General features: G+C 37.9%; 2 protein-coding genes across 3 annotated transcripts in view; one reads left to right on the top strand and one right to left on the bottom strand.

Annotated features, from left to right (window-relative positions):
- Positions 1-16,372, bottom strand: part of tmod2.L (tropomodulin 2 L homeolog) — a 32,649-nt gene extending 16,277 nt beyond the window's left edge. For both annotated transcript variants that reach the window (XM_018253076.2, XM_041586779.1), the window contains exons 1-3: positions 16,271-16,372; positions 7,640-7,789; positions 2,898-3,054 (exon numbers count right to left, since the gene is read on the bottom strand). In XM_018253076.2, coding sequence (XP_018108565.1) covers positions 2,898-3,054; positions 7,640-7,765 — 283 coding nt within the window. In that variant the 5' untranslated portion in view covers positions 7,766-7,789; positions 16,271-16,372. The remainder of the gene's footprint in view (positions 1-2,897; positions 3,055-7,639; positions 7,790-16,270) is intronic.
- Positions 16,373-23,839: 7,467 nt separating this feature from the next.
- Positions 23,840-27,038, top strand: part of tmod3.L (tropomodulin 3 L homeolog) — a 40,667-nt gene continuing 37,468 nt past the window's right edge. Inside the window, exon 1 of the mRNA XM_018250550.2 lies at positions 23,840-23,997. The gene's annotated coding sequence lies outside the window, so the exon portion shown is untranslated. The remainder of the gene's footprint in view (positions 23,998-27,038) is intronic.

The following is a 27,038-nucleotide window of genomic DNA, read 5'->3' as shown; positions in this document are numbered from 1 at the left end:
CAGAGTTTCAAGTATAAAAGCCTCATTATGGAGACATACAAAAAGCATGCCCTCGGTTTAACTGCAAATGGATGGATCCAGGTCAAGAGCTCAACCAAAAATGTAAAATGCATTTTAAATGATATTGTTATAACCTACACTAGAGTTTACTTCAGAAACACCACTATTGTTTCTCTCAATTTGCTGCTGTGTAGATATGGGGCAGCCATTATAGCTGCAGGGCACATATTTACATAGAAAATATCAGAGAAGCTGTGTAGCTTACATTGTACATGATTTTGAATTTAGGACATTTATTGTCAAGAAATTGCTTATTTGTAGGTAATGTATGATCCGAAACAAACTTTAAGTGTAAAAACAATTACGTTAATCCAAAAAGATTACTTTAATGCTACCTTTTCTATCTAAATATGCCTACTATGTTTACATGTATGCATTTATCTTTAAACAATATATATATATATAAAGGATTATATTAATATTGTTATTAGACAACTGTTCCATCATTTCTATTGTCTGTGATCAATTTGTAGTCTTACATTATTTGCAAAGTACGTTAATCTATAAAAAATGTGGCTCTTTTTGGGAGACAAAGTGTTAAAGACTAAACAAGAATGACAGAGCATCTGGAAGATTATAACACTGGACTGTTTTTAATGTTTTCTTTCTTCCTAATGTAAACCACATGTTCTTAATGCCAACATGATAAACACAAACAAACTGCAGCACTGAACTTTATACAAATATGTGTGGCTCCAGTGAATAAAACCTTCTCTAGTTATTTAGTTCATCATTTAAAGGGGATTTATTTGTTTATCCCTTTCTCTCCTCTGTTTTTACTCTGTAATGCGCTGTGTAAAATGATGAAGCTATATAAATTATAACGATAATGGTTCTGACACTTGCAAGTCAGATCTCCTAGTCTGTTAATCAGCTGGCTTTGTCTAAATTATTTGAGGAGTCAGAAGCAAAAGTGCAGAGACTATAGAAAGACATATGCTGCTTTCAATAACAATTACATTTACAAATAACTTTTAAACATGATAGTATGTTGGAAAGTTGATTAAATGACATTTTCTTTCACTATGCAAAAACCCAAGTTTTTGGGTGAAGGGGACCCTTTAGTATGATCTGTATTTATTAATTGCCCAATTCCTTGAGCAAATAAGGAAAACTGTAGCCCACACTTTGCAATATAGTTTATTTTTTTAATTTTCTGCAGACTAAATGAATATATATAGGTCACATTACCCCAAGGTGTGTATAGACTTATCCGACGGAGTGGTAGATGATGATGTTCCTGATGATCGATCTTAAAACCATTTTCCGCAATATGATAATATTTTTGGGTATGGCCATCCTAGGTCAAGGTATAACTTCCAGGGGGATACTTCATGTTCTTTTGCATGTATAAGAAGATGTAGTAAGTACAACAGTATCTGCACAGTACTGAAATAATGCAAGTTCTCAGAGAAGTGGAGTACAGTATAAATTAGTTAACACAGAGACATGTCAGACAGTATCCAGACAGTACCCTCTACTGTATGACAAATCTTTAATGTCACTCGCACGCCAAGCACTGAAAATCATGCCAAACAGACTCCAATGTATTTGATGCAATGGCATCTGATTTGAGATGAAGTGTAAGCACAATTATGCTATATCGGCTACAAAAGCATGAGACGCAACTCTCCCTGGCAAGTGCAACAACACTGGAATTCTTGGAAAAACTGATGGTTTATGGGAAAACCGCATTGTGGTTGAGGTCAAAACTGCACTTTGCTCACTGCACTTGCATTCATAAAGAACTCCTACTGACTTCCAGGACCACAGGGCTATTATTTCCCTTTTATCAAAATGTATAATGGCTAATACTGAGGAAGGCCTCTTCAGTTGCCACACTGAAATGAAAACCACATGAAAGATATAACTAGCTTAGAAACCCCTGGGTGTTTGGCCACTGCTACCTTCTGGCAGGAAACAGATGGTAGCTCCTGTCGATCTGTCACCACTTCTAATACTATCAAAAATAAATGGTTCTCATCTAATGCACATGGAGCAATGACGAGCGGACCTCAGTTAACAAATGTTTGAATGTTTTAGCAGCAAGGTCCATTTTCCATTGGGGCGCTTTATAATCAATAATATTAGAAGGGGGTTCCCCCCAGTAGACATCTGCAATCAAAATGCCTCATGTTCCTTTAGCCTCAAGGCAGTGGTTGTCAAACTTTGGTGTTTCTTTGCCAGAAACACCTTATCTTATGAAATGTGCTGAAGTGGGATAATATTGGAGTATTAGTAATTCAACCATAGTTCCAAGAATATCTAGAGCAGCAAATACATATTCACTCCAAATCTCGCCCAACTAAAACTAAACTTCAAGCTGGGATTTCAGGTGTATCTCGAAGAGCAAATTGCCATTCTCCCCAGTTCTCAGGCCTATTGGCTTTCAAGATTAGCACCCCACTATTACCACCACATGATGGTTTGGGAACCACTGCCTTAGGGCATAACAGAATAGTATGTATTTCTGGGCTAATTACAAAAATCCTCAATCATCACTATAATGCATTTGGATATTAGACAAATATAAGTGATTATATAGTAACATAAAGAAAGTATACTAACAAGGCTTCCAGACACAGTGGATAATGGATAATCAAATTTACTACATCCTTTCAGAGTATACTGGGTCCCAATACCATTCTTACATAAAACAGAAGTGCGCTGTGTAACACCTGTTGATCTCACTAAATTATAATCAACTCTGCCCCACATTTCAGCTACCTAAGAACTTGGCTATATACTGTTTTGCCAAAATCAAAAATAAGTGACAATGGTTCTCTACTTATACATAGGTAGGAACTTATAACAGCTTTGCGGCCAATCAATGTTACCTTTCTTTTCTCCAGTAAAAGGTACACAATCCTCTCTATCTTGATGTTCCAAAGCTTCCTTCTGTAGATAAGTAAGCAGGTGCTCTCTGTCAAATGTCCCAGATGCTTCTTTTGTAGTCTGGTCCTTCTGTCGGAAACCAGCTGGCAATAGTGCATTCTGAAAAGAAAGCCCCATACAATAGGGTTGTGAATGCTGTTATCTTTATAGGTTTCTGCTAATCCTGTTTTAAAAAGTGAGATATAAAGTGTGCATAGTGCAAAACATGGGCATAATCCACCATGTCTTTGCATTTTGCACCCTGCCTTGCACCCTAAATGGTCTCTGCACTCAGAGACACAGAGCACAGTGCACCTGCACCCATGAATACAGTGCTGCCTGCATTTAGGCACACAAGCTAGGAAGGCACAGTGTACAAGGAACACAATTTACTTAGTAAGGATAAGCTGGCCTGTGCCTGCTGATGATTCATTCTGCACCTTGAGCTGGAAATGAAAAAATCTGGAGTGAGGTGAGGAGCATGGCCAGACCCCAGACAGAGTCCTCTCTGCATGAGCATTAAGGGTACTTCTGTCCAGGGTCTTTGTAAATGACTACAGTGTCTATCTTATACATAAACTCAAACAATTCCATGCTTCTTTTTCTTTAAATTATTGCCCTTTATATTTTTTAGAGAGGCTCTGAAAATTGATACATGAAATTATGCATGATTGGCACAAACCAAAACAGCAGCAACATTTCAGGTCCTTTTATCTAGCTTGATTACAGGTCAATGTGGACCTCAAACTTTGCTTCTGTTTTGGTTTGTGCCAATTATGCAAATAAAGTAATTTTAACTATACAAATTCATTTCTTTGGAGTACTGTCCAGAATCCCCTGGATTGAATGTGGTGGGACTGAATGTGGTAGACTGCAATACTTTTTATTATGTACAGAAGCAAACATCTAACCAAAGGGTTAAAATAAACAGATTTAGGCCTTTGGCTCTGACGTGTCTCCTCACATGCATTTATCTGTCTGAAGGGGCAAGGGAGGGTAATTTTACATGTGCGGGTGTAGGAGTTTAGAGTTGTTTAGACATTCAGAGAGTCTGCAAATAGAGTGGAAGAAGTAGCAAATACAAAATGGCCAATGTCAGTTGTTCTTGTTATAAATGATGTATGTATGCTATGGTTCCTATTATATCATATGTTTTGTATTTGTATAAGCTGTGTTATGTATTATAAAGTTAATTGCTTTTAAAGGATGTCAGAATGCTTCTGCCTTGGCAAATAGTAAGATGAGACTGGGAAGTCTGTATTTCTGCATTACTGCGACATAACATCATATATTCAGTATGGGATGGACTGTCTCATGGTTACTGTTATATATGCTGCTCAGGATGCATAGACTCACCGTTTCTGTCATATAAATGCATATATATATATATATATATATATATATATATATATATATATATATATATATATATATATTGATAAAGGTCTGAAACGTTGATTAACTAAAGATCAACTTTGAAGAAAAAATTCCTTGTTTGCACCAGTATGTATGCATTTATATAGTTGAATTTCTGGTAGCACCAGGGTAAGTAACTCAGATAGAGGTGTGTGCAACAGCCTTGAACTATATATATATATAGGATAGTCATTCTTTTGATGCTATATATAGGCTGTGCTTTTATTGGCCACCACTGGGATCACCTGAATATAGCTGGGAAGGGTGGATGCTACAAAAGGGCAACCATATTTGGGAGTTTTAGCCTTGAAAGTAGTTAGTAAGTTGCAGGTAAAACATAGTCCCTTTGTAAAATGTATAATGAAGCAATAGAATTCTTAATGAATCAGATGAAAATTGGCGTAGGACTGGCCAGATTTGGGATGACTTTGACATAGTTGGCCTGCTTAAATATATTGCAATATATGGACAAACAATCCCTGTTTTGTTTAAAGGGTAAGACATGTTTTAGGAGCTTAAGACACAAAATGCCTCAATGTCTTTAATATATTGAAAATGGGTTGAGTGCAGAGGACCTCTTGTATTTGTCTATATGTATTTTGTAGTCACAGCCTCTTTTTCTGTGTACAATACAGTATATGGTTTATGTAATGGCCACAGGGATATTTGTTTTAATTGGAGGCAAAGGCTTAAACAGGGTAACATATAATAAAGGGCATTTTATTCTGTCTTTATTTTGGTAAAACTAAAATAATATTTCCTTGAAGCTAAAGAAATATCAGTACATATCTCTTGTAAATGATCCACATGATCGTTTTCAGGAGATATGGAAACAGCCACTTGTTCCCATGTTGGCTTTGCAGTTAATAAAATGTTTCTCAGTGTTGTTATTGGCTTCTTTGAGAAGAACTACTGCCAAAGTGCAGGGGTGCTCAATTAAAGAGCCAAGAAACAAATCAAGTCCTGGAATTGGAGCTCTGTAAGTATCAAAACGTATTTTAATAACAGTAAAGTTAATGCTGCATAAAGAAGATGCACTCATTTGCGCAATGCCTGTTTCACACTGGCACCTTTAACATTGGGTTACTTAACCACAAATAAAACAGAAGTTAAAAACCTGTTCCCTCTGCCTTTGATTTGGTTTTTACAGTGCTTGAGGTTAGGAACAGACTATAACACAACTAAGTCATGTATACAGTATATCTCATGGGAGAAATTTAATTTCTCCAATCAGTTTCTCGCAGTTTTATGGAAATCCAAACCCTAGGTTTCCTGTGAACGGACAACTAAAGTGATACTGACAAAAAACTACTTTTTAAAATAAGAACGTACAATAAAAGTTTGCTATATGTCATTTTGATAATTTTTTGCTGAGATGTTCGTTTTTGTAAGCAATTGTTACTTGAAGTTTCTAAACCTGACTATTTTGCCAACCTGACTGTCCCATCCCAGCCTGTCAGTTAGAGTTCTAATGCTAACGGACACAAATATGGCAGCCCCCTCATACAGAAACATGGGGGATCAGACAGGTAATGTAAAAGCATCATGCAAATACTTTATGGCAAAATTATAAGTATCTTTCAAAGGCAATTTTATGATAGATGTAAAAAAGAGTTTAATTTCTGGTGTCAGTATCTCTTAAAGACAGATTTATGCCATAGAAAATGTTATGTGAGTGAGGACAAAATTGACTAGTCATTTTTTTCAATAATTTTATGCATATTGGTCTGTCTCTCCAGTGATCCAAATGCCCTTTAGTATGTATGACAACTCTCCCCATTCATAGGAATTTGTAGGGATGCACCAAATCCAGGATTCGTCGAGATTCGGCGTTTATAAGCAGTATTTGAATTCGGCCCAATCCAACTGCCTGGCCAAAACGAATTTGAATCAAAAAATCACATAACTTTTCATCACACAAACAAGAAAGTCAAAACATTTTTAGCCATGCGCTGCGAGCGTGGTTCTCTTTCCCCCGCATTTACCTAATTTACATATGCAAATTAGGGTTCAGATTCGGTTGGGTATTTGGCCAGATCTTTCACAAAGGATTCTGGATTCGACCGAATTCAAAAATAGGATTCAGGGCATCCCTACTAATTTGCCACTATGTTTGTCAGTCACACTACTAATGTATTATAATACATAACGCACACCTTACTACAAGAAACTACAATATTAGAAGTGCTCATAACAGTAAGTGGTCATAGAGTGTCACAATGTCCTTTTAATTAGATGCAGAATGAAAATCACGGAACAAATTACTCCAATAAAATCCAGTGGTATTTCAGCTTGTTCACATTTATCCATGAAGTGTTAATTTGCAGGATGAATCCAGTCTTGTGGCTCTGGGACAGGTTTGTGTAAGCAAATGTATTGTGTGCATTACTGCTTTGCATGTCTATGGAGCAAATGTAGAGTTTGTGGTTGAGAATATATTGATGGTTTCCAGGATACAGTGTGCACACACGGCTTTGCATTTCACAAATTATAGTCTTTACTTCTCCAAACCAGTACTTGGACTACTGTGGTCCTCGTGGACAAATGAATACTCTGTTTCACCAAAAATTAAGTGGCCAATACCACATTACAAGAAATCATTGATTGATAACACATTTGCAGAGCAATCCCAAGTTGAAAACCATAATGAACAAATGATAATGAGAATGTACACATGTTCACACAGTTTAGGTGATACATTCTCAGTTTTTGTGATAATGAGTGATTGTTTGCCATTTTAGAAAGTTGAAAGGTAAACATTAGTATTAATAAACATTGGCTTAATAATTGAACCAGCAACCTATCCAATTGCCAATTTAGAGACAGGAAGGTATTTATTTCCCTGTGTGAGTTTGAGTTGACATCTAGCCTGCTGGACAGTTTTCTCTTCCTCTGGATAAACCTGTATAATATTTTTGAAAGGGATGAACCTATGCAATTCATTTTATGTTTTGTAGAATTCTGAAGAATTTATGGATGCTATGGTCAAACCTCAAATTCATTTGTCCCTGCAATGCTTTCACAGATTCTGGGGATAACATGTGTTGTTTTCTTTTGCGAACCTGGAAAATGAACAGACCCCCACACCAGCCTTTTGGTGCTTGAATTCTAAAGAAATAATTTATGGAAGGCTGAAGGCATCAAAAAACACTTAATCAACTTATATTGTTATAGCGTGACTTCCTTCTTTTATAGGAATCCATATACAAATTAAACGGATGATATCACAAAGCAAGGGGTTATAGAGAATGGATCTGACAATAGAAATTATCCCTCTCATTACACTTGCCTCAGGATCAAGTTCCTCAAGGACGTTCTCCAGCTGTTTTAGTTCATCCTCTGAGAGTTTGTTAAGTATTTCATCCTCATTAATATTCTTGTACTTGTCAAAGTCCTTTCGGAATGGTAAAGACATGATTGGGAGTTTCAAACCCTTTTCCTGTTAGATATAAAAGGAAAAAAAAAGTATGTGTTACACACTCAGCACACAAGGAGTTACATGAAACAGAGAAACATTTCCTTCACAGTTGTATAATTCAATAAATCTTTTGCTGGCATCGCCACATTTGACACTTCCAATATTACAGATTATCTAGGAGCCATGCTTCAGTAAGCGCAGACACTACTGTGACATATTGGAGCGGAAAGCAATTATCATTTAAATGTGCAAGGAGACTCTTTTCTACTAGGAATTCATACAGTGGCAAAAAGGCCAATATTATGAGAATCTTAACGGGGTGGCTTACCTTCAAGTTAACTTGTATAGAATGGCTAATTCTAAGCCACTTTTCAATTGATGTTAATTTTTATTTTATTATAGTTTTTGAATTATATGCCTTCTTCTTCTGACTTTTTTCAACTTTCAAATGGGAGTCAGTGACCCCATCTAAAAAACAAATGCTCTGTAAGGCTACACATTTATTAATTAGTAATAGTAAATCTATTTTTTAGTACTCTCCTATTCATACTCTCCTATTCATATTTTATATTACCTCTCCTATTCATATTCCAGTCTTTTATTTAAATCAATGCATGGTTGCTAGGGTAATTTAGACCCTGCCAACCAGATTGCTAAAAAAAGCTAAATAACTCAAAAACCACAAATAATAACAACATGAAGACCAATTGTTAGTTGTCTCAGAATACTAAAATAGACCCTAAATATATAGGTCCACACTGTGATTTGATTTGACTACCGCTGCAGTTGCCAGATTGCTGCTTGTTTTCTGCTCACACTTTTTTTATTGCATTTTCCAAAATGACAAAATAATAACATTTAGATAACATATATACATCTATTTTATAAAGTGAAAACCTACCGAAATCCTTCAATATACTTTGTAATATCAGAAGTCCCTTATCAGGATTGCTTGAGAATATTAAGATGTCATCTGCAAAGTTGATTCTACTGCCTCTGATCCCTGAATTTTATCTTATTTTCTGAGCTAAAGATTCCATGACTAGATTGAATATTAAAAGGGATATCGGGCAACCCTACCAGGAACCATTAGAAATAGTAAAACTCTCCGATTGAAACCCTGAGTGGGACACTACTGCCACTGGATTTGAATATAAAATCATTACTGCCTTCTCGGCATCTAAAGAAATAAGTAACATAATTACAATGGTTAGATACATCAATTAAATCCAGAGCTCTTCTAGTGGCATCAGCAGCCTGCCTCTTTTTAACAAATCCTACCAGCCTTCAGGATAAGGGTAATTACTGCCATAAATACTTCTTGTAATGTTTTTTTTTCTTCCATCATAAAGTTAAAAAATTTCACCAAATTTCACCAATATTATTTAATCTCCATACATTTTATCATGGAAACTTTTTACAACAAATAGGGAAGGTCTGAGGTGCAAAGTGCAAAAATCAGACAATTTGCTATTTTTCTGGACTTCACGCCATGCCCCTCTTACATAGCACTCATAGTCACAGGCCATTGAACACCAGAATGGAGCAGCAATGTATTTATGAGGGCCAGGCTGGAGAGGTACATGGCCGTCCCCGTGGACATTCCACATCTTGCCTGTAATTCAAATGTGACATGCCATGGGGCTCAAAGTGTAGGGCAACTCTGCGCCAAAGCACTGCACCGTGCTCCAGATTTAGTGTCTGGTGCAAAACAAAGGCTGCACTGAAATCCATGTAAATTTACATTTTTCAAATCTGCTTCAATATGTAGTTAATTCACTCAAGACTGCCTGCATATGGCTAATGTCATATGAGGAGTAAATCAGCCTGCCATATTTCAGCTGGCTGAAATACAACCCTGCGGCTCCTATTCAACAGAACATTTTAAGTTCAAAGTACTCACATATGTGCTACCTGGCCAGGATACAGAGGAGGGTTCTTCCAAATAAATTATTGTAGTATAAAGTTCATGCAAAGGACCCTGCATGCTACAGATATGGGCTCCGTTATCCAGAAAGCTCCAAATTAGAGCGCTGAAAAGTAGGAAGTAGTGTTCTGTTCTGTTCGAAATCCAGTCACTCCAGCCTTTATACATTACACTCTTGACTAACTAACTATATTAGAAACATTTTTTATTTTGCACAGCCTATCCATTTACCCGGTTTTTATTTTTATACTGAACAATTCCTTTAAAAGATTTTACTGTGGGCCCCAGTTAGGGTTGCCACCTGTCTGGTTTATGAGGCAGAGAGAAGGCTTTTTCCTTGGATTTATTGAATATTGCTGTTGGGATTATATCGCTGCTTACTAATTAGCAACTCAGTACAGTAAAATACAATCTTTCAGACTTTTTCTAGAGAAAGTATGAGCATTAAAAAGAAATATATGAGGACTGATCCTATTGGGAAACGGCATAGTCTTTGAAGAGAGCAGGGAACAAGCTGTACATGGAAGAGATTCTTTGGGGTCTGTGCAATGTCAGTGTTCAAATAAGTCCTTTGTGTTTGATCGGCAGTGTAAGACAATTTGGTGTCTGTTGACAGAACTCAAAACAATCCTAGATCACATGCAAGATTGTGTATCGCAGCACAACATGTGTTCTTTTATGTTAGAAGACACAAACATAGCTTGGGACAAAACCAATTTAAGTTGTGTCCTATGCAGTTGTTACCAGCCTGAAATATTTGATAATGTTATTTTACAAATTATTAATTTTATGTGCAGGCCACTGAATGGGCTTGTGGACATTAAACCTAGCTGTAGTAAGCAGCAGGAAGGACCAGGAGTGTAAGTTAACATGCACGAAAAGTTGCTCTTGCCCTTTATGAAGCACTGTTAAGACTTTGTATATATTATTAAGTGCAGTTATGGTCCACAGTGGTCACAAGGGACATTAATGAAAAGTGACAAAACTAATAAAAAAATACGGAAGGGGGATATTAGGAACTATGTATCAATCAATTCAAATACAGATACTTTTGTGTGTAGAAATTGTGGAGTAACACAACCTAAGTGTTAGCCATGAGAGGAGGAACCTGGGGCGGTTCGCCTTTTAGTTAACTTTTAGCATGTTATGCTAGAATCGAAATCGCCAGCAGGATGGCACTCCTGTGAGGCAACTTCGGGCGACTTCAAAAAACGAAGTGCACCGATTGCCATCCTACTGGCGATTTACATTCTAGCCGGCGGGAGGCAGTTCGGGGAGATTAGTCACCCCAAAGAAGAAGAGATTTGTCGCTGGGCGACAACAGATAAATTATTGAATAGTGAATACAGTTTAGCTAGTACCAAATACACGGGCTCCGGCACAAACACACACAGCGGAATTCAGCTAAGAAACGTGAGACTTTGCATTTTGTGACACAATCTGTCGAGAGTGTTTGTGCCGTAGCCGACACAAGGGTTTCCGGACACAAAAGAAGTAGAGGATATTTTTGCGGTGAGGGGCTGAAATTGACCTGTGAATTTCAACAGGCTGATTTTGGCCCTACCTGGTCCTAGCCTTAGTGTTACTGGCCCTTTAGTACAGAACTTACTTCTACTTTTGTTTAGCAGGTGTCACATAGGTGCAGATGTACCATCAAAGGAGACTTGATTTACTCAACTCAGCAAACATCAAAATCCCTTCTATCTTACTGTTTTTAATCTAGAAGCAGAGAACACATCTGTACTTAAAATACTGCTCTCAACTTAGAGAAAGCTGTATTTAAATGCAGTTCAGTTGTGAAATGAGCATTAGTTACATCAGTGTAAACAAGAATTAAAACCTGTCCTTTAGTTGTTGCAAGACATGCCTTCTGCTTGTAGACAGACGAGGATTATCAGATTTATAGTAACCTTCTGTAACTCCCTCCTCTCTAGGTAATCCATGAACACTGTAGCACACTTCCCCATGGATTTAGGTATACCATTCAAAAATTAAAAGGAATATGCCTTTAAGATTTGCTTTTGAAGCATTTTAATGGAGATATAATAATAATTTCTCCTGCAAATCTCTACTAAATCGCCTTTCTAAATTCTGCTGGGTGTGTTTTTTACAACTGCACTTGTACAGATCTGGAGGGTAAATGCCACTGCCTTACCCTTTGTGGCCAAACAAAATATTCAGTGGTGTACAGAAAGTACAAGAACCCTACAAGAAAAATCCTGTACAAACACCTTCACTCATGCAAGGGTTAGTCAAAGGCAACCAAAGTACTTGTTATTAACAGAATGCTGAGAAGCCATTACTATTATTATTATTATTATTATTATTATTATTAACATGTATTTATATAGCGCCAACATATTGCGTAGCACTGTAAAGTAACTGTGATTATACAACTACATCACATGAATTACATACATACTACTGTATATCCGTTCCTGTTTACCCTATTGGACTGAGTCTATATCAACTTTTTACTCCCAGTCTGACCCAAACCCCTCACTCTAATAGGGAATTAAAGTTCTGAAGCAAAAATGAGAATTGTTAGCTAAGTGATTTTTAAAAATAAAGGATACATAAACATCCAGTCTTTTCATTCTTTTCTGAGGACTTTGTTCCAGTTGGAGCTCCATTTTTTTCTTTTACTGCCCACTTTCTTCCCTCCTCTTTCCTTCTCTCTTTCTTCTACCTCTCTAAGCTATATATCTTTTTCCTAAACTCGTCTATCTTTTGGAGACAGAAGTACATATTTTTTTCCATCTCCAAATGTCTTTAATACTTCCCAATATTTGTTGTTATAGGGATGGAATGCCAGGAGTCTTTGGAAACACTTGGAACCGAGCAATTTAACCACATTATATTTTCAGACTCAGTGTACAATGTACAGTAAATTACCACACTGTATCCATGAAACCACAGATCAATACACTGAACAGTTAAAAGGATGCTGTATTCACTGTAAAGGTGATTAAGATTTTTTTAAATAATAAACAGTGTTAGTGAAGGTTTAAAGATAGCAAATATTTTTAAATTGCAAAAGATAAGGTGAACAGAACATGTTAAGCTCAGTTTAAGCTCAGGAGTATTGATAAGCGACCAGCAGTCCTCCATGTTGTTAAACCACAATTCCTACCACCTATAGAGGGGCTATCAACAATCAGTGGGGTTCTGTGAGTTTTAGGTTAACACTAAATGGAGTAACTCCAATTGTCTGATTTCCTACGTTGGAAGTTATGAAGCCAAACGGGTTTATTGTGCAGACCTAGTCTCATTTGGTTACTGTCGATATAATGTGTGGGCTGTGCTGTTTTCCAATCAAAATCTGCTGATGATTTTCCCCATTTGCTTTTGCATACATGGAGACTTTGTGAATCAATCCAACAATGCTATTAACTTGCTAAAATGTTTGAAACTTTGCAAGAAATTGTATTGACAAAGGTCTTAATTCCAATCCAGTAAAAGGGCTGAAGAATGCATTTATACAATGTTCAGGAAAGGATGTGGTAAACCAAAAAATTATATTAGAAATAAAGGCAATCTGTAAACACATCTTCAATTTCCCATATTACGGAAACAAGTCATACTATATAGATATTGATTTGTCCTGAAACAGTCACTAAACGGATACTAATGCATTAGGGCTTGAAAACATCATTAGTGTATGTTATGACTTTTAAGGAGTGTCCATCTGGAACTGTGACTTTACTCAATGTCATATCTGTGTCTGCAAGGTCCCAGATTACCCACCACTCTTTACACACAGTCCGTTATCTAGCAAATTTGCAATATACCCTGATATATAATCTGGTACTGCTGCTGCAGGAACCTCATTTTTTCTAGTACTAATGCCTATCCTGAGCCACACCATTGGTTTATGTGCTACCTCAATAGATGGTCTAAAATATCCCAAAGGCACAAATATCACAACCTCCCTCTAGCCAGACACCAGACAGCTATACCAGCAGTGAATCCCTTAAGGGGATTAGTAAAGTATTAAAGGGGTTTCAGATAGAAACCTTCTTGAATTATAAAGACAAATTGTATGCATTACTTTTTTTCTTTCAACATTTCTTTATTGCAAATATTCAACATTTACATCTCAGGACATTCATTTTGTATGTACGGTACATTTATATAGCCATTGAATATGTTGGATCACAAATAAACATAATATATGGCTCAATCGTCTGACTCATTATTTAGCTCCATTAGCTTCTGAAGATGTAAATTTGTTACTTAGCAAGTTATACAAAATCGTTTAACAGAGATCAGGTGGGGGGAGGAGAAAAAGAGAAAGTTAAAGTAGTAAAGAAATAGAGAGAGAAAGAGGGGATAAAAAAAAAGGGGGGGGGTGCATTCCTTTTTTAATACACAATCCCTATACTTTACAATCTGACTCTAACTCCCTGCAAACTGTCAGCTTCAGTGATGCAGTCTGTTCAGTTGCATGCATTACTATGTATATGTAATATGTAGGGATGCACTGAATCCACTATTTGGGATTTGGCCGAATCCCCGAATCCTTGATGAAAGATTAGGCTTAATACTGAACTGAATCCTAATTTGCATATGCAAATTAGGGACAGGAAAAAATTCTTCTTTTGTGAGCAAAAGTCACAGCATTTACCTTCCTGCCCCTAATTTACATATGCAAATTAGGATTCGAGTTCGGCCAGGAACAAGGATTCAGCTGAATCCGAATCCTGCTGAAAAAGGCCGAATCCTGGCCGAATCCCAAACCGAATCCTGGATTCGGTGCATCCCTAGTAATGTGTAGTGTTTATCTGCAGGTAGGGTTGCTACCTGGCCGGTATTTCAAAAGCCTAGCTAGTAAAATACCAGCCAAGGCCGGGGCCAGTATTACAGATTCACCAGCAGTGTAGCTGCCGGTAAATTTGTGATCACCAGTCAAACCACTCTAAATTGATACATAAGTCTATACATTTCTTATCTTTAGCCCTGCTGAGCAGATTCCCAAAGTTTCATTAAAGGCAGCTGTCTATGTTTTTGGTGATCAGTCTGAAAACAACTGAAATGAAAAAAGTGTTTGGAAGGTGAATAACCCCCTTTAATTTTAAACCGTAATATTATATCTTTACACCCTTTATTACACCCCAAAGGGGTTGTTCACCTTTAAATTAACTTTTAGTATGATGTAAAGAGTGATATTCTGAGACAATTTGTAATTTGTTTTCATTTGTATTATTTGTATTTTTTTAGTTATTTAGCTTTTTGTGCAACAGCTCAACACATGGCTATTTCAGCAATCTGGTTGCTAGGGTCCAAATTACCATAGCAACCATGCACTGATTTGAATAAGAGACTGGAATATGAATAGGAGAGAACCTGAATAGAAAGATGAGTAATAAAAAGTAGCAATAACAATACATTTGTAGCCTTACAAAGCATTTGCTTTTTAGATGGGGTCAGTGACCCCCATTTGAAAACTGAAAGATTGAAAAATTGGCTATTCTATAACATACTAAACGTTAACTGAAAGTTGAACCACCCCTTTAATACCATTATATCACTATACTGCATTTGAATACTGTATACATTTATTAGAGAAGCGGCAGTGTGAGGATTTCTGGTGTAGAAGCTACGGTAAGGGCAGGGCAAGGCTGAACCACACTCACTACATATGCTATTGGTCTGGTATTATTATCAAATAAAAGAAAAAGTCTTGTGTCCTCCTAACAAAGAAAATAACTCAACCTTTCTGATGTGCAGCGGCGTGAAGATGAGCAGTCAGCAAAAAGTGTTGGATAAATATCTTGCTGTGCCTTTCTTACATATTTTTTCATGCAGAGCTGCTGGCTGCATCAACAGCAGAACTGTAACCCCACCCTCCCAGCATCACCCAGTATCACAGGCACCCTCTGATATCACACAATATGACTGATATCTAACACCTACCAGCCCCCAAGCTAATGAATTCCTTAGAATTCTAGAAATTGCCAATTGGGGGGGGGCTATTGCAACCTGCAGCTGTAAATATGACACTTACTGACATCTTACTGACAGGTGGATGACCCAGATTAAACAACAACCTTGCTCAGTAGTAAAATGTCACTAAATCCACAGCAGCTCACCCTAGTGACATATATATATCTATATATATATATCTATCTATATATATATATATAGCCTGATATCCCACTACCACAGGTATGTCCATCATCCTTATTATAACAGCACTATGTAATGATTCTCCCAGCATGAAAGATATTCTCTATCATAGCACATGCATCAAAGAGCAAATATATCCCATGCTTTCGCATCATGCAAGCTCTCTTCCTTATCAAAAGCTCTGCAGCATCACTGCTCTGCTGAATGCCATGCTCTGCAGCGACTGCTGCGCACAGATTGCCACATGCCCTCATCATATCCTAGGCAACATCCATGCAGCAGCAGCAGCACCATGGCCAGTAGAACGCTGCTCAGATGGACAGCTGCTCAGTAAACAAAGACGATTTCTACACACAAGGTTCACTGATGACAAGAGGTTACATGTCTCTATTCATCCTACACTCACAAACAGCAATCAACGGCAATGAAAGAAACGTTTTACCCACCTACGCTCCCTCTTCTGATTCCCTTTCAGTGAAAGAGATCCAGCCAGCCTAGGTACCGTATCATTCCGCCTATTGCGGCAGGGGGCGCAGTCGGCAAATACGTGCTTCACAAAAAGTCCCCGGAGACTTGGCTGACGAGCACGAAGTAGCCATGTTTATTTAGGGCACGGATTATTAGACTTTATATTGTGTTGTTACAAGTATTGTTACAAGTCACTGTTGGGTATTTAAATAAATAATGACTCCTCGCTCCCGTGTCTTAAAGGGAATGTGTATTTTGAAATGCTTTATACAGTATATTCATTAATTACTGTAACCATGGTTCCGAGCTCCGGCTCTCTGTCCTGCTGGGCCAATCACAGACAGTCTCTTCTGCTTTCACATGGCGTAGCTTTTATGCTGTCCCGCCCTTCTGCCTAAACGTAGCCAGTGTCGGACTGGGACACCAGGGGCCCACTCTCAGTACTATTTTTCTTCCTCTCCTCACTCAACCTCTATTCTCCTTGTCTCTTTTCATTACATATTATACCTCTATTTTCTAGAGATGTACCGAATCCACTATTTTGGATTTGGCCGAACCCCCGAATCCTTCGCGAAAGATTCGGCCAAATACCGAACCAAATCCGAAGGGGTAGGAAGTGGAAATATTTTTTACTTCCTTGTTTTGTGACAATTTCCCTCCCCGCCCCTAATTTGCATATGCAAATTAGGATTTGGGTTCGGCCGGGCAGAAGGATTCGGACGAATCTGAATCCTGCTGTAAAAGGCCGAATCCTGGCCGAATTCTGAACCGAATCCTGGATTCGGTGCATCCCTACTATTTTCCCATCTATTTAGCCTCTTTGTTCTCATAGAAATAGGTAATGGCCATGAAATAGGTCAAATGTTTAGCATCATGAGGGCCCACTGACACCTTGGTATCCCTGTGGGCCAGTCCGAACGTAGCAGCTTTGCAATTCCTTGTTAATGGTGTGGGGACGCTGTTTATATGGGTGTATAAGAATGGATAGTTCATCTGTTATACACTGGACCTCTGTGAGAAACTATTTATCCCCTTTAGGGCCCCTTACAGGATTATCAGATCAGGCCCTCTGTGACATACTTTGCAGAGTTGATGAGGAGGCTAAAACCATACTTCCCAACATTTTGGAAATAAAAAGAGGGACAAAAAAAAATGTTATTTGACCACGCCCATTTGTGTGGCCACACCCCCTAATTACCATGTTCATTTTACAAAATCTCACAGGTTTTAAAAGTTTGAACATATTTATGTGATTTTTTCAGTTATTACAGTTTTGCTTATGAAGGTGAATTGCCCTTTAAGTCTAACTTTCCCCAAGGGACCTGTTATCTTATATTGTTACAATTACCTATTTGCGTATCTAGATTGTTTATCTAGATACATTTGAATTGTCACAAATGTATCTTATCTTCTGTTGTGGCTGTTTTGGGCTCTCTGCCAAAAGCCAATTAAGTTGGAAACTTTGTTTCTTTTTCTGGCTGTTCAGTGCAGAGAAAAACAGGACTTTCCAGTACAAATGAGAGACAGCAGGTTGAGCTGTCAAAAGAGGGACTGTCCCTCTAAAAATGGGACAGTTGCTAAAACTGTGACCTCAGTAACTTCACCTATGGTAACTCTGTTTATAGTATATTCTGTAATTAACCAGTTTGGATCTGGTCATTATTATAGTTTTTGTTTTAGTGGTTGCCTTTGTCTTCTGCCTTGCACCAGCTTGCTATTTAAAATGCTATATGGCTGCTAGGGGTTGCTGTTTGACCTCAGTAGAGACAGGGATCTCATACATGAATACCCTCACCCTCAACCCCTGGATGTTGGTTTTAGGCAAAATTCAACACAACTTTCTTTTAGCCTGGCCAATACACTGGTCAGTCCTGTCTGGAATTTATCAGCCTATAGGTCAATTGGGCATAAACTGGTATGGCCACTTATCTTTTGTTACATCTTTTTGTTTGGGCTGCCTGTCTGGCTTCTTTTTAAAGTCAGTAGTGTATGTAGGAGGAACCCATTAAGGGTACTCTGGAATTGCTTTGCTACTAATTCATAAGAGCATGCTGAACAGGCACATTCTAGGGAGCATGTATTCACATTTGTGAATAGCATTTCTGTACACTCAATTTTGCATCAACCTTAGCACTTCTACTAAAAATATAGTAATATATATGGTATACTGTATATTTAGCAGAGACAATGAGGGCTGTCCGGATTAGAAATTAGCAGCACAAGTGGTCTATTACTAACTGTAATCAGATAAATAAATAAATATTTTAAACAGATTTGGCACAAAGAAGCCCAAGAAAGGGTTGCCATCTGGTCGGTATTTTACTGGCCTAGCTGGTAAAAAACCTGCCGGGGCTGGTATTACAAATTTACCAGCAATGTAGTTGCCAGTAAATTTGTAATAGCCTTAACAAAAGGCCCCAATCTGCTCGAAACGTAACCATCGCGCGACGTGATCCTACCCCCTTTTATTTCACAACCAGCCCCTTGCACCTCAATTTTTTTTTATTTACCAACACTTTCCTGTCATTTTCCCGACAGCCAAAAAAATTGTAAATAAAATGACACAATTATGGATGTGTTAACTGCTCTAAATACAACACTTTCATTTTCAGAAGGGTGTTAGTGCTCAGCACAGCTCAGCAGCAAAGAGTAGTAAAACCCATTCATATTATTAATCCCTGAATGGGGATTAACGATTAAAATTCATTTTCAGCAGCTGAAGTGATTGAATGAGCTTTTTATTGAGCAGTAATCATTGCATTATGTGCATCTCTCCCTTGTGGCTATAGTTTTATGGAATTATAGGCAAAATACTAATAAAGATAATGGCTACTTTTTTTCCTATATGCGCACTGCACTTGTACTCTTAAAAGAGCACTTTAAAATCATGTGACTTTCTCTTTCTGACTAAAGATTATCATTACTTCTAGTTCAGAAGATTAACACCCATTCATTATTTTACCCATTTCCATAATTGATTGTACCAGTTATAAAGTGTAAAGGGATTGGGGTTTTTTTTGTACATTGGAAAAGGGCAGGAGCCACAAAACATTATTATAACATTATTATAACATGTCCTTGTTTTTAATCCTGTGGGGGGTTTATTCAGAATGTAGCCTGGCTGTAAACTCCAAAGTGATGTATTTTGGACAGTAGAACTTTAGCTTATTACAAGGGAGGGTGTTTTCTGAGATTGGATGCAATCCAAACACATTTTAAAGTGCAAAATTATCAGTAAGAAAATCTATTTTGTTTTTCTTCTTTGTGTTTTTTCAAATGTTGACAAGAAATTCCTGGAAAAAATAATCCATTTCAAATGTCTCTATTTCCTTTCCAAATTTCAGGGTTATTGAAGATTTAGCCTCCAGGAGAATGCTTTGTGAGCCACATCCAACGTACACAAAATGTTTTAGCTTTATCATTTACAGCTGTGCTGTGATTATTCGGTCAGATTCTTCTACTGAGGCCCTAGATATTACACTCTTGTGTAATAAAGCCTGAGAATAAACAGCAATGTAACATTGCCAAGAGCATATAAAAGTATTTCCATGCATATTTAGGGCTTACCAACTGTGTCTGTATTCTAATTACCAAATAGTACCAAAGGTCATACAATTTGTTCATGTGTTCTCATGATTATATTTATAGTGTCCCTGATGGATGATAAAACAACCATTCTTGCAAAAAGGACATTCCTTACAAGAAAATTATCATGAATTATTAATTGGGATTGTAGGAAAGTGGACTCTCTTAAATGTTAAAGGGGCAGTATTGTATAACATCCTTTTCAACATTAATTCATTCACCTATTGTTTTAATTATGAAATATGGATGGTAGTTGTTATAACTTACCTAAACAGGACAAAATCTGCATAGAAAATCCCATTCTACTTCTTGTCCTGCTGAGCAATGTAAAAACAAATCAGGAATCCTCTAAGAAAAAGCAAACCCCTTCCTTGACCTAGCTTCAGCTTTTTTTAATAACAAACACTTATTATGCCTAATAACTAGTCGGTTGAACAGGGCTTGTGTCGAAAATACTTTTTGCGTATTTTTTAAAGGAGTTTTAGTATCATGTAGAAATAGATATTCAGAGACCATTTGCAATTGGTTTTCATATTTATTTTTTTGTTTTTTTTTCCCCAGTTATTTAGCTTTTTCTTCAACAGCTCTCCAGTTTGGAATTTAGCAGCTATCTTGTTGCTAGGGTCCTGTTTACCTTAGCAACCAGGCAGTGGTTTAAATGTGAGACTATAACATAAATAGGAGAGGGACTGAGTAGAATGATAATAAAAGGTAACAATTTTTAGTTTTTGGCTGTTTTGGGTCAGGACCCCCATTCGAAAGCTGGAAAGATGTAAATGTGGAGGGCAAATAATTTAAAATCTCTAAAAAATAATAATGAAGACCAACTGCACAGTTGCTAGGAATAGGACATGCTTTAACATACTAAAAGTTAACGTAAAGGTAAACCACCCAGGAAATATGTATACTGATTTGTTTTTACTTTGCTCGACAGGACAGGAAGTATAATGTATTCCTGCTTTCTTAAAAAAATGGCATGCTTGTGTCTTGTTATTGAGATCAAGCAAATATTATTATAATATATATTATTAATATGTTATTTGCATGTATAAGTGCATGAAATGCCATGCATACCATTCCTCCTGGTAATTTTTCTCTGTATGTCTATTCAGTTTGTTTTTTCAATGTTATATCTTTCTAGCAGCTGCCCCCTCTACAATGATATGTCTGTCTGTCCTGTGGGATGTGACATGTCTCCCTGTAAAGCAGTATGTTTTTTTCAGTAGTATGCCATTCCAGCAATCTGTGTCTCCAGTGATGTCTTCATCTGTAAAACACCACATTACTCAAGCAGAATGTTTTCCCTCCTGCTGTAGAATTAGTGGTACTATTTCCATTCCTCAGAGCTCTTTCCCAAAACATTGTCACTCACTATGCACAGTACATAATGAGTATATGAGTAAAAAAAGTATGGATACAGACATTAGCTCAAGGTCTTATATCAGTTAGTATGTAACTGCTACCTGGATTCCTGATGGTCAGTCTTACTAGTTTAATCTTATATAGTTTTCCTCCTTTTTCTGATGTTGCAGGTCCCCAATTAATATGTATTGGGGTCATACAGGCTGTTGTTTCATGAAATCTTTACCTTCACGAGACTGCAGTAGTTTAGGGAACCTGCAGTAGCAGAATGCATAAGCAAAATCTAAATTCATTTCAGTATGACCATCATCAGACACTAGGCCTTGTGTTGACTTCTTGCAGAAATTGCTGTATTGATTGGTATCTCGGATCCTTTTTGTTTAAAGACTTCTTGGTGAGTATGCTAGTTTTTTTAAAGCCTTGAATGAATCAGTAAACCCATTTACTGAAGAACTCTCTACTAAACAGCCTTGAATACAAGGATATACTGGTATAAAGCATGATAATGTAATTTATGCATTTTGTGGGATAAAAAAGCGTTAATAAATGTCCCTTAGCTCTAGGTGGAGAAAATTAGGTTAAATGTAAACAGTGCAAAAAATGCTTTGGAGTGTGCAACGCAAGATTTGCATTAGGATGGTGTAAGTAAAAATAATTTCACAGAATGTTCCTTGTATGTTTTTTTTTTTATATATAGCGGACAAGGATTGTTATTTTAACAGCAGTAGGTTGGGATGATCTTTTGGGCAGTGTCCTTTTATAAACTATGACACACTAGAATACATTACAATAATACAGCATTTTAACAAGACCCATCATACTTTAACAGGACTGAGGAAAGGTGCATGTTGTTTTATCAGATCTGTATTCTACCTAGAAGTTGTAGACCATTATCACTTATGACATCCTGCGCATGCACAATAGTGACTGGATATTGAGAAACATATCTTATAAACACCACATGCCGCTGGTGAATATGCTGCATTACAAAAGGCAATGAGTGTAAGGGCCCTGGAGGAGGGTGGAAGGAAACCAGAGTACCCAGAAGAAAACCATACAGACTTAGGGAGAACATACAAACTCCATTTTGACCTATTTCAGCTGAGGTTTACAGCTGTTGGATTTGCTGATTTAGCAGCTGGTGTGGCATTGACCTCTGCCTTTTTGCTACACACACATATAAAGCACACTTATAAATGTAGGAAATCAACAGTTTATATCAAGCCTACTCAACCCACAAGGCCATTGCTAGGAGTACATACCCCATGCGTGTGCTCTTAGCCTTTTACATAGAGAACCAGGTCTCATTAAAGGAGAACTAAAGCCTAACTAAAGAAGTAGGCTAAAAATGTTGTACATTATGTATGGGCTTCTGTACCAACCCAAGGCAACTACAACCCTTTAGCAGTAAAGATCTGTGCCTCTGAAGATGTCCCAGTAGCTTTCCATCTTCTTTTCTGCTGATTCACTGCACATGCTCTGTGCTGCCGTCACTTACTGCGCCTCACTCAAATTATACAGTACACATAAAATATACATGTCAATATAAGGCTGATTAGTAATAAATACAGATAATTACTACATGGCAGCATAGAAACTAGCACAACTAGCATGAGAATGTAATCATCAGCCCTGTAGCATCATCTTATATTACAGGCCAACTGCATTTTCCACTTGATAATTTGTGACAACCCCTAAGCTTAGATTCTCAACAGCTGCTCAGAGCCCACTGAGCATGTCAATGTCACAGACACTTTACAAGATGATGACCCCCTGTGACAAGTTTGAAGTTCTGGATCATTGCTGCTTTTGAGAAACTGAAACGTCAGGCTAATACAATAAACTAAGTGTATAAAATATGTCATTTTTATCCATATTCGTTTTTTAGGGGTTAGTTCTCCTTTAAATTGTAAGGTTTGTTCCCTTTTTTAAAAACTATAGCTAAAGCTGGCCATAGATGTAAAGATTTTTAAAAGATCCGTGAGACCATGAGTATTTCGAAATGATCGTTTAAATGTATGATGTGTCCATCAACTAAAAAGACCATTTCAGGCGATATTGCCAGCAAAACTGAAGAGTAGCTGCCTGCTTGGCCCTGCAAACATAGATAGATTGCACTGGGACCGATAAAGATTTTTAAACTTGGTCAATCAATTTTCTGACAGATGTCGGCCGAAAAATCGCAAGATGTGCGATCGTTCGAATTCCACTAACCTCATGATAATTCGGTTTGCACTGAAATTGTTCGTTCATCAAAGAAGAATTGTTGCATCTATTGGGTGCTTAAAGGGCCACAGGTTGGTCAATTGTTCATGCCCAGAGACCACTAACAGTAAAGGTGGACCTGACTGCAATATAAATCATCTGTAATAAGCAAATGCATTCGAGATAAAACAGAGAATTACATGACACTATTCTTTTTGTAATTCTTTTTATTAGCTGCCATTACTCATATAATAAAGCAGCATTATTGTCCTCCTTGTGGCACTTTGTTAAGACAGTCGTGTAACCTGCATTACCTTTCATTTATCTGAGATCAGCCCTACTAAGCCAATCCCTAAGGTCACTGCATCTGTCACACATTCCAGCGAAGTCATTACACACACACTACAAGCCCCAAGTTCCCTTGCGCGATGTGGCCAGGGAGTGGCTGCGCATGCGCACATTTACAGCCGAAGTAAGCTTGAGTGCTGTGGTTGCATCGGCTGGCTGGTGTGTGCGGCTTGCTGGCACTTCTCCTGGGGTAGATAGCAGCGAGGTAAGGATATGAAATATCTACAAGAAGCTTTATAGTCGCTCAATTGGGTTCTTGTTTAGGGTGCGGTTGAGGGCATCGTGCATGCATTTTTTTTGCGTGTCGGTAACAAACAAGTTGCTCCTTTACTTTTCCAGGAAGTGCGAGCAAAGGGGAGCAGTCATGCTCTCACCCCCCACATACAGAATGGATGTGCCTGTATTATCTGTCCCCTCTGCTTTGCTCAACGTATGTAGCGCTGTTGGAGCAAGTTACAGAAAATCTAAACCTCAATTCATTACTCTTCAGGCGCGGTTGAACTACAACTATCCGCCCCAGCTGTCAGTGCAAGTTGTGGTTGTTCTGGTACAACATCATCAGATATAAGAAATATAAATGATTTTAGTTACAGCAATAGATAGGGGTTTGCACCAGGCATGGGCAGTTGCACAGCTGTTGCACTACAAATCCCAGGATCCCCTGACAGCGTTTTAACAACAACAGCAGCTTAGTGCTGAGAGTTTGGGCATCTTTGTTTATAGCCAAGGTGACTATTGCTTGGGGAAGCCGCATAAACAGCACAGGAGGGGTGGGTGCTGCTCAGTGGGGTGTGGGTGCATTATTTACATAGCAATGGCACGTTTCCGCTCTGTGATTCACATATTGATAACCTTCAGTGTCACTGTGATTTTCAATGGGCTAAAGGTGCAGAATTATCGGTGAGAGCCCTGGCAGCACCTGCTTTACTGTTTTGCTTGTAGTTCATGAGTGTATAAGGTTTTCAGTGATGTACAGCATTGTGACACACCCTATGATTGTTGATGAGAGATTCCTTTTCAATGTTTTCCCTAAAATGTTTATTTGGTTTCCATGCCACACCTCTCAGCCGATGAAAACCGCAGGTGTCGGACCTACTTGTCTAGCTTTTTCCAAAACGCAAAGTGTAGCTGGGGTACTTGGGTTACCACCTTGCATAAAAATTTCTGTAAAAATGTCTTCCTTATTAATAACATTACATCAATGAGTGTTGTAAGTCTGTTTTATGGCCAACTTCCTCAGCATTCTGATGGATTGCTTGTCTTACAGTAGTTTCTATTTTTTAAACAAGTGTGTTGTAGTAGTATATTATAAAATTGTGCCAAAAAAATCAGCCAGAGGCTTGGTTAACTTTCATGACTCCACTTACTGTATATTTTCCACATTAAATATTGGCCTAATGAACAGCAGCTATTTCCCTGTTGATATTTTTATGGCAATTATGCAATGTTTTGTCATCATACATGTTTTATTGCTTGGGGCAGTGTCTCCTCCTGGTTTGGGTGTGACATAAATATTGTGGGCACCAAACATTTCACAAAATGTTATGCAGTTATCTCCTTCCTGCCATAAGCAAACCCAATTCCTTTTCAAAATAACCCCTGCTTAGCACATGTTACATATGGTAAGGGCCATACAAAAGGTGGATATGGCAGGTCATACAGAAGACCAAACATACTTTGAGCTGGATCCTGAATTCGGAATTTTCTGCATCCACACCCATGTTCTTTGTTGAAAGAAGGTAAAGGTGATTTCATGAACAATTTTGCCCCCCTGGGTATAAATGTAAAATTGTGGGTATCACAATTAGTTCTCTGATGCAACATTGCAGAAACATGCTGATTATCTCAACACTGGAAAGGGTTTTGCTGAATTAGCCCCCGTCCAAAGGGATTCTATAAGGTGGCTTTTGCACAATTTATCTGTGTAAACCCTCTATCTAATCCATCAGCCCAAGGGTTGAATTCCTATGCTGTTATTGGTACTTATTTTGTGTCAATGTCAAATCACAGCATAATACAGGAAGGCATGGTTTGTTTTTCAGTGCTGGGCTGGAAAAGGCCTGTCTGTATCTTTAAGGGCCCTTACACATGTTTAAGTTAACAGACCCATTATTTTCTATTGTGCCTGTACCCACAACGCCATGCTGAGGTGCCAACTGCAGATGAGATGCAGCATTCAGCATCAACTGTGTCTGGTGGTGCGGCACAGTATAAAAGAATGGACTCTGCATGGGAATGCAGTAGTAAACACCCATGTATAAGGGCCCTTAGAACCCTGCACACCTAGATCTTGCCTGAAGGAAGGAGCACACCCTTTACAGAGGGTTAATGACTTGGGAAGACTATTACATATGCTATTGTATTCATCTGCCAAGTACAATACTTGCTGACCAGGGACCCAACACAAATGTAAATACAGCACTCAACTGGGAACCTCAATGACATGCAGGATAAACGTGGTGAAACCAGAGCAATTTCTTTTGGCAGCGGGACTCGTGGTGTAACCTGGATTAAAGTTTCTTATGTATTTCTTTTTGTCAGCAGTTTGATACAAATCACAACACCTCCACCACTTTTTGTTCACTTAAATGGGAAGCAAGGAACACCATTGGTATATTCTCAGCTCTCGATCAATAGAGCCTTTTCAGTCATTACTAGTGCTGCCATAAGTTTTTCTTTCAAGTAAATGAGAGGTGGCAGTGATGAGCACTTCTAGCTTTGTGCAAGTTTGCCAGTGGAGAATAAGCCCCTTGTTCCATCAGCCTTAGAGCAATCAAAATGGTCCAAACCCTTTCATATGTTCACTGGGTACATTCATACACATCCTTCACATGCATGCACATCTCAAACCTTGAATCAAATTTTGTGCCTTATAACAGCTATTGCAATTTCTGTTACCAGTCTCTCATCACTGATATAAGTGGGCTATGTTTTTATAAAAAATGCACTGTGCCTAATCATGCCTCTCCTTGTCAAGTGATTCTTGCCTAAAAGCACTTGAACTATTTAAGCTTTTCAATTAGAAGATTGCATTATTGTACTCAAACGCAGAGCTGTCAAGGGTTTTTATATGTAGTAGAGAGTGGCACAGCCTTGGGGCTCTGGCACACTGCACAATGAAGGATGTTTGAACACACAAGTATTTAATAGTTTCACACATGCTAAACCCCCAGAATAATCCTCCTTTGATTTATATTGCATAAAAAATAAATTTTATTGCTTGCCTGACCGCAAAACGCCTATTCA

This window comes from Xenopus laevis, chromosome 3L (assembly GCF_017654675.1).
Source record: "Xenopus laevis strain J_2021 chromosome 3L, Xenopus_laevis_v10.1, whole genome shotgun sequence".
In the NCBI taxonomy this organism is placed as follows: domain Eukaryota; kingdom Metazoa; phylum Chordata; class Amphibia; order Anura; family Pipidae; genus Xenopus; species Xenopus laevis.
The sequence above is the reverse complement of the archived record's forward strand: the minus strand, read 5'-3'. Positions and strand labels throughout refer to the sequence as shown.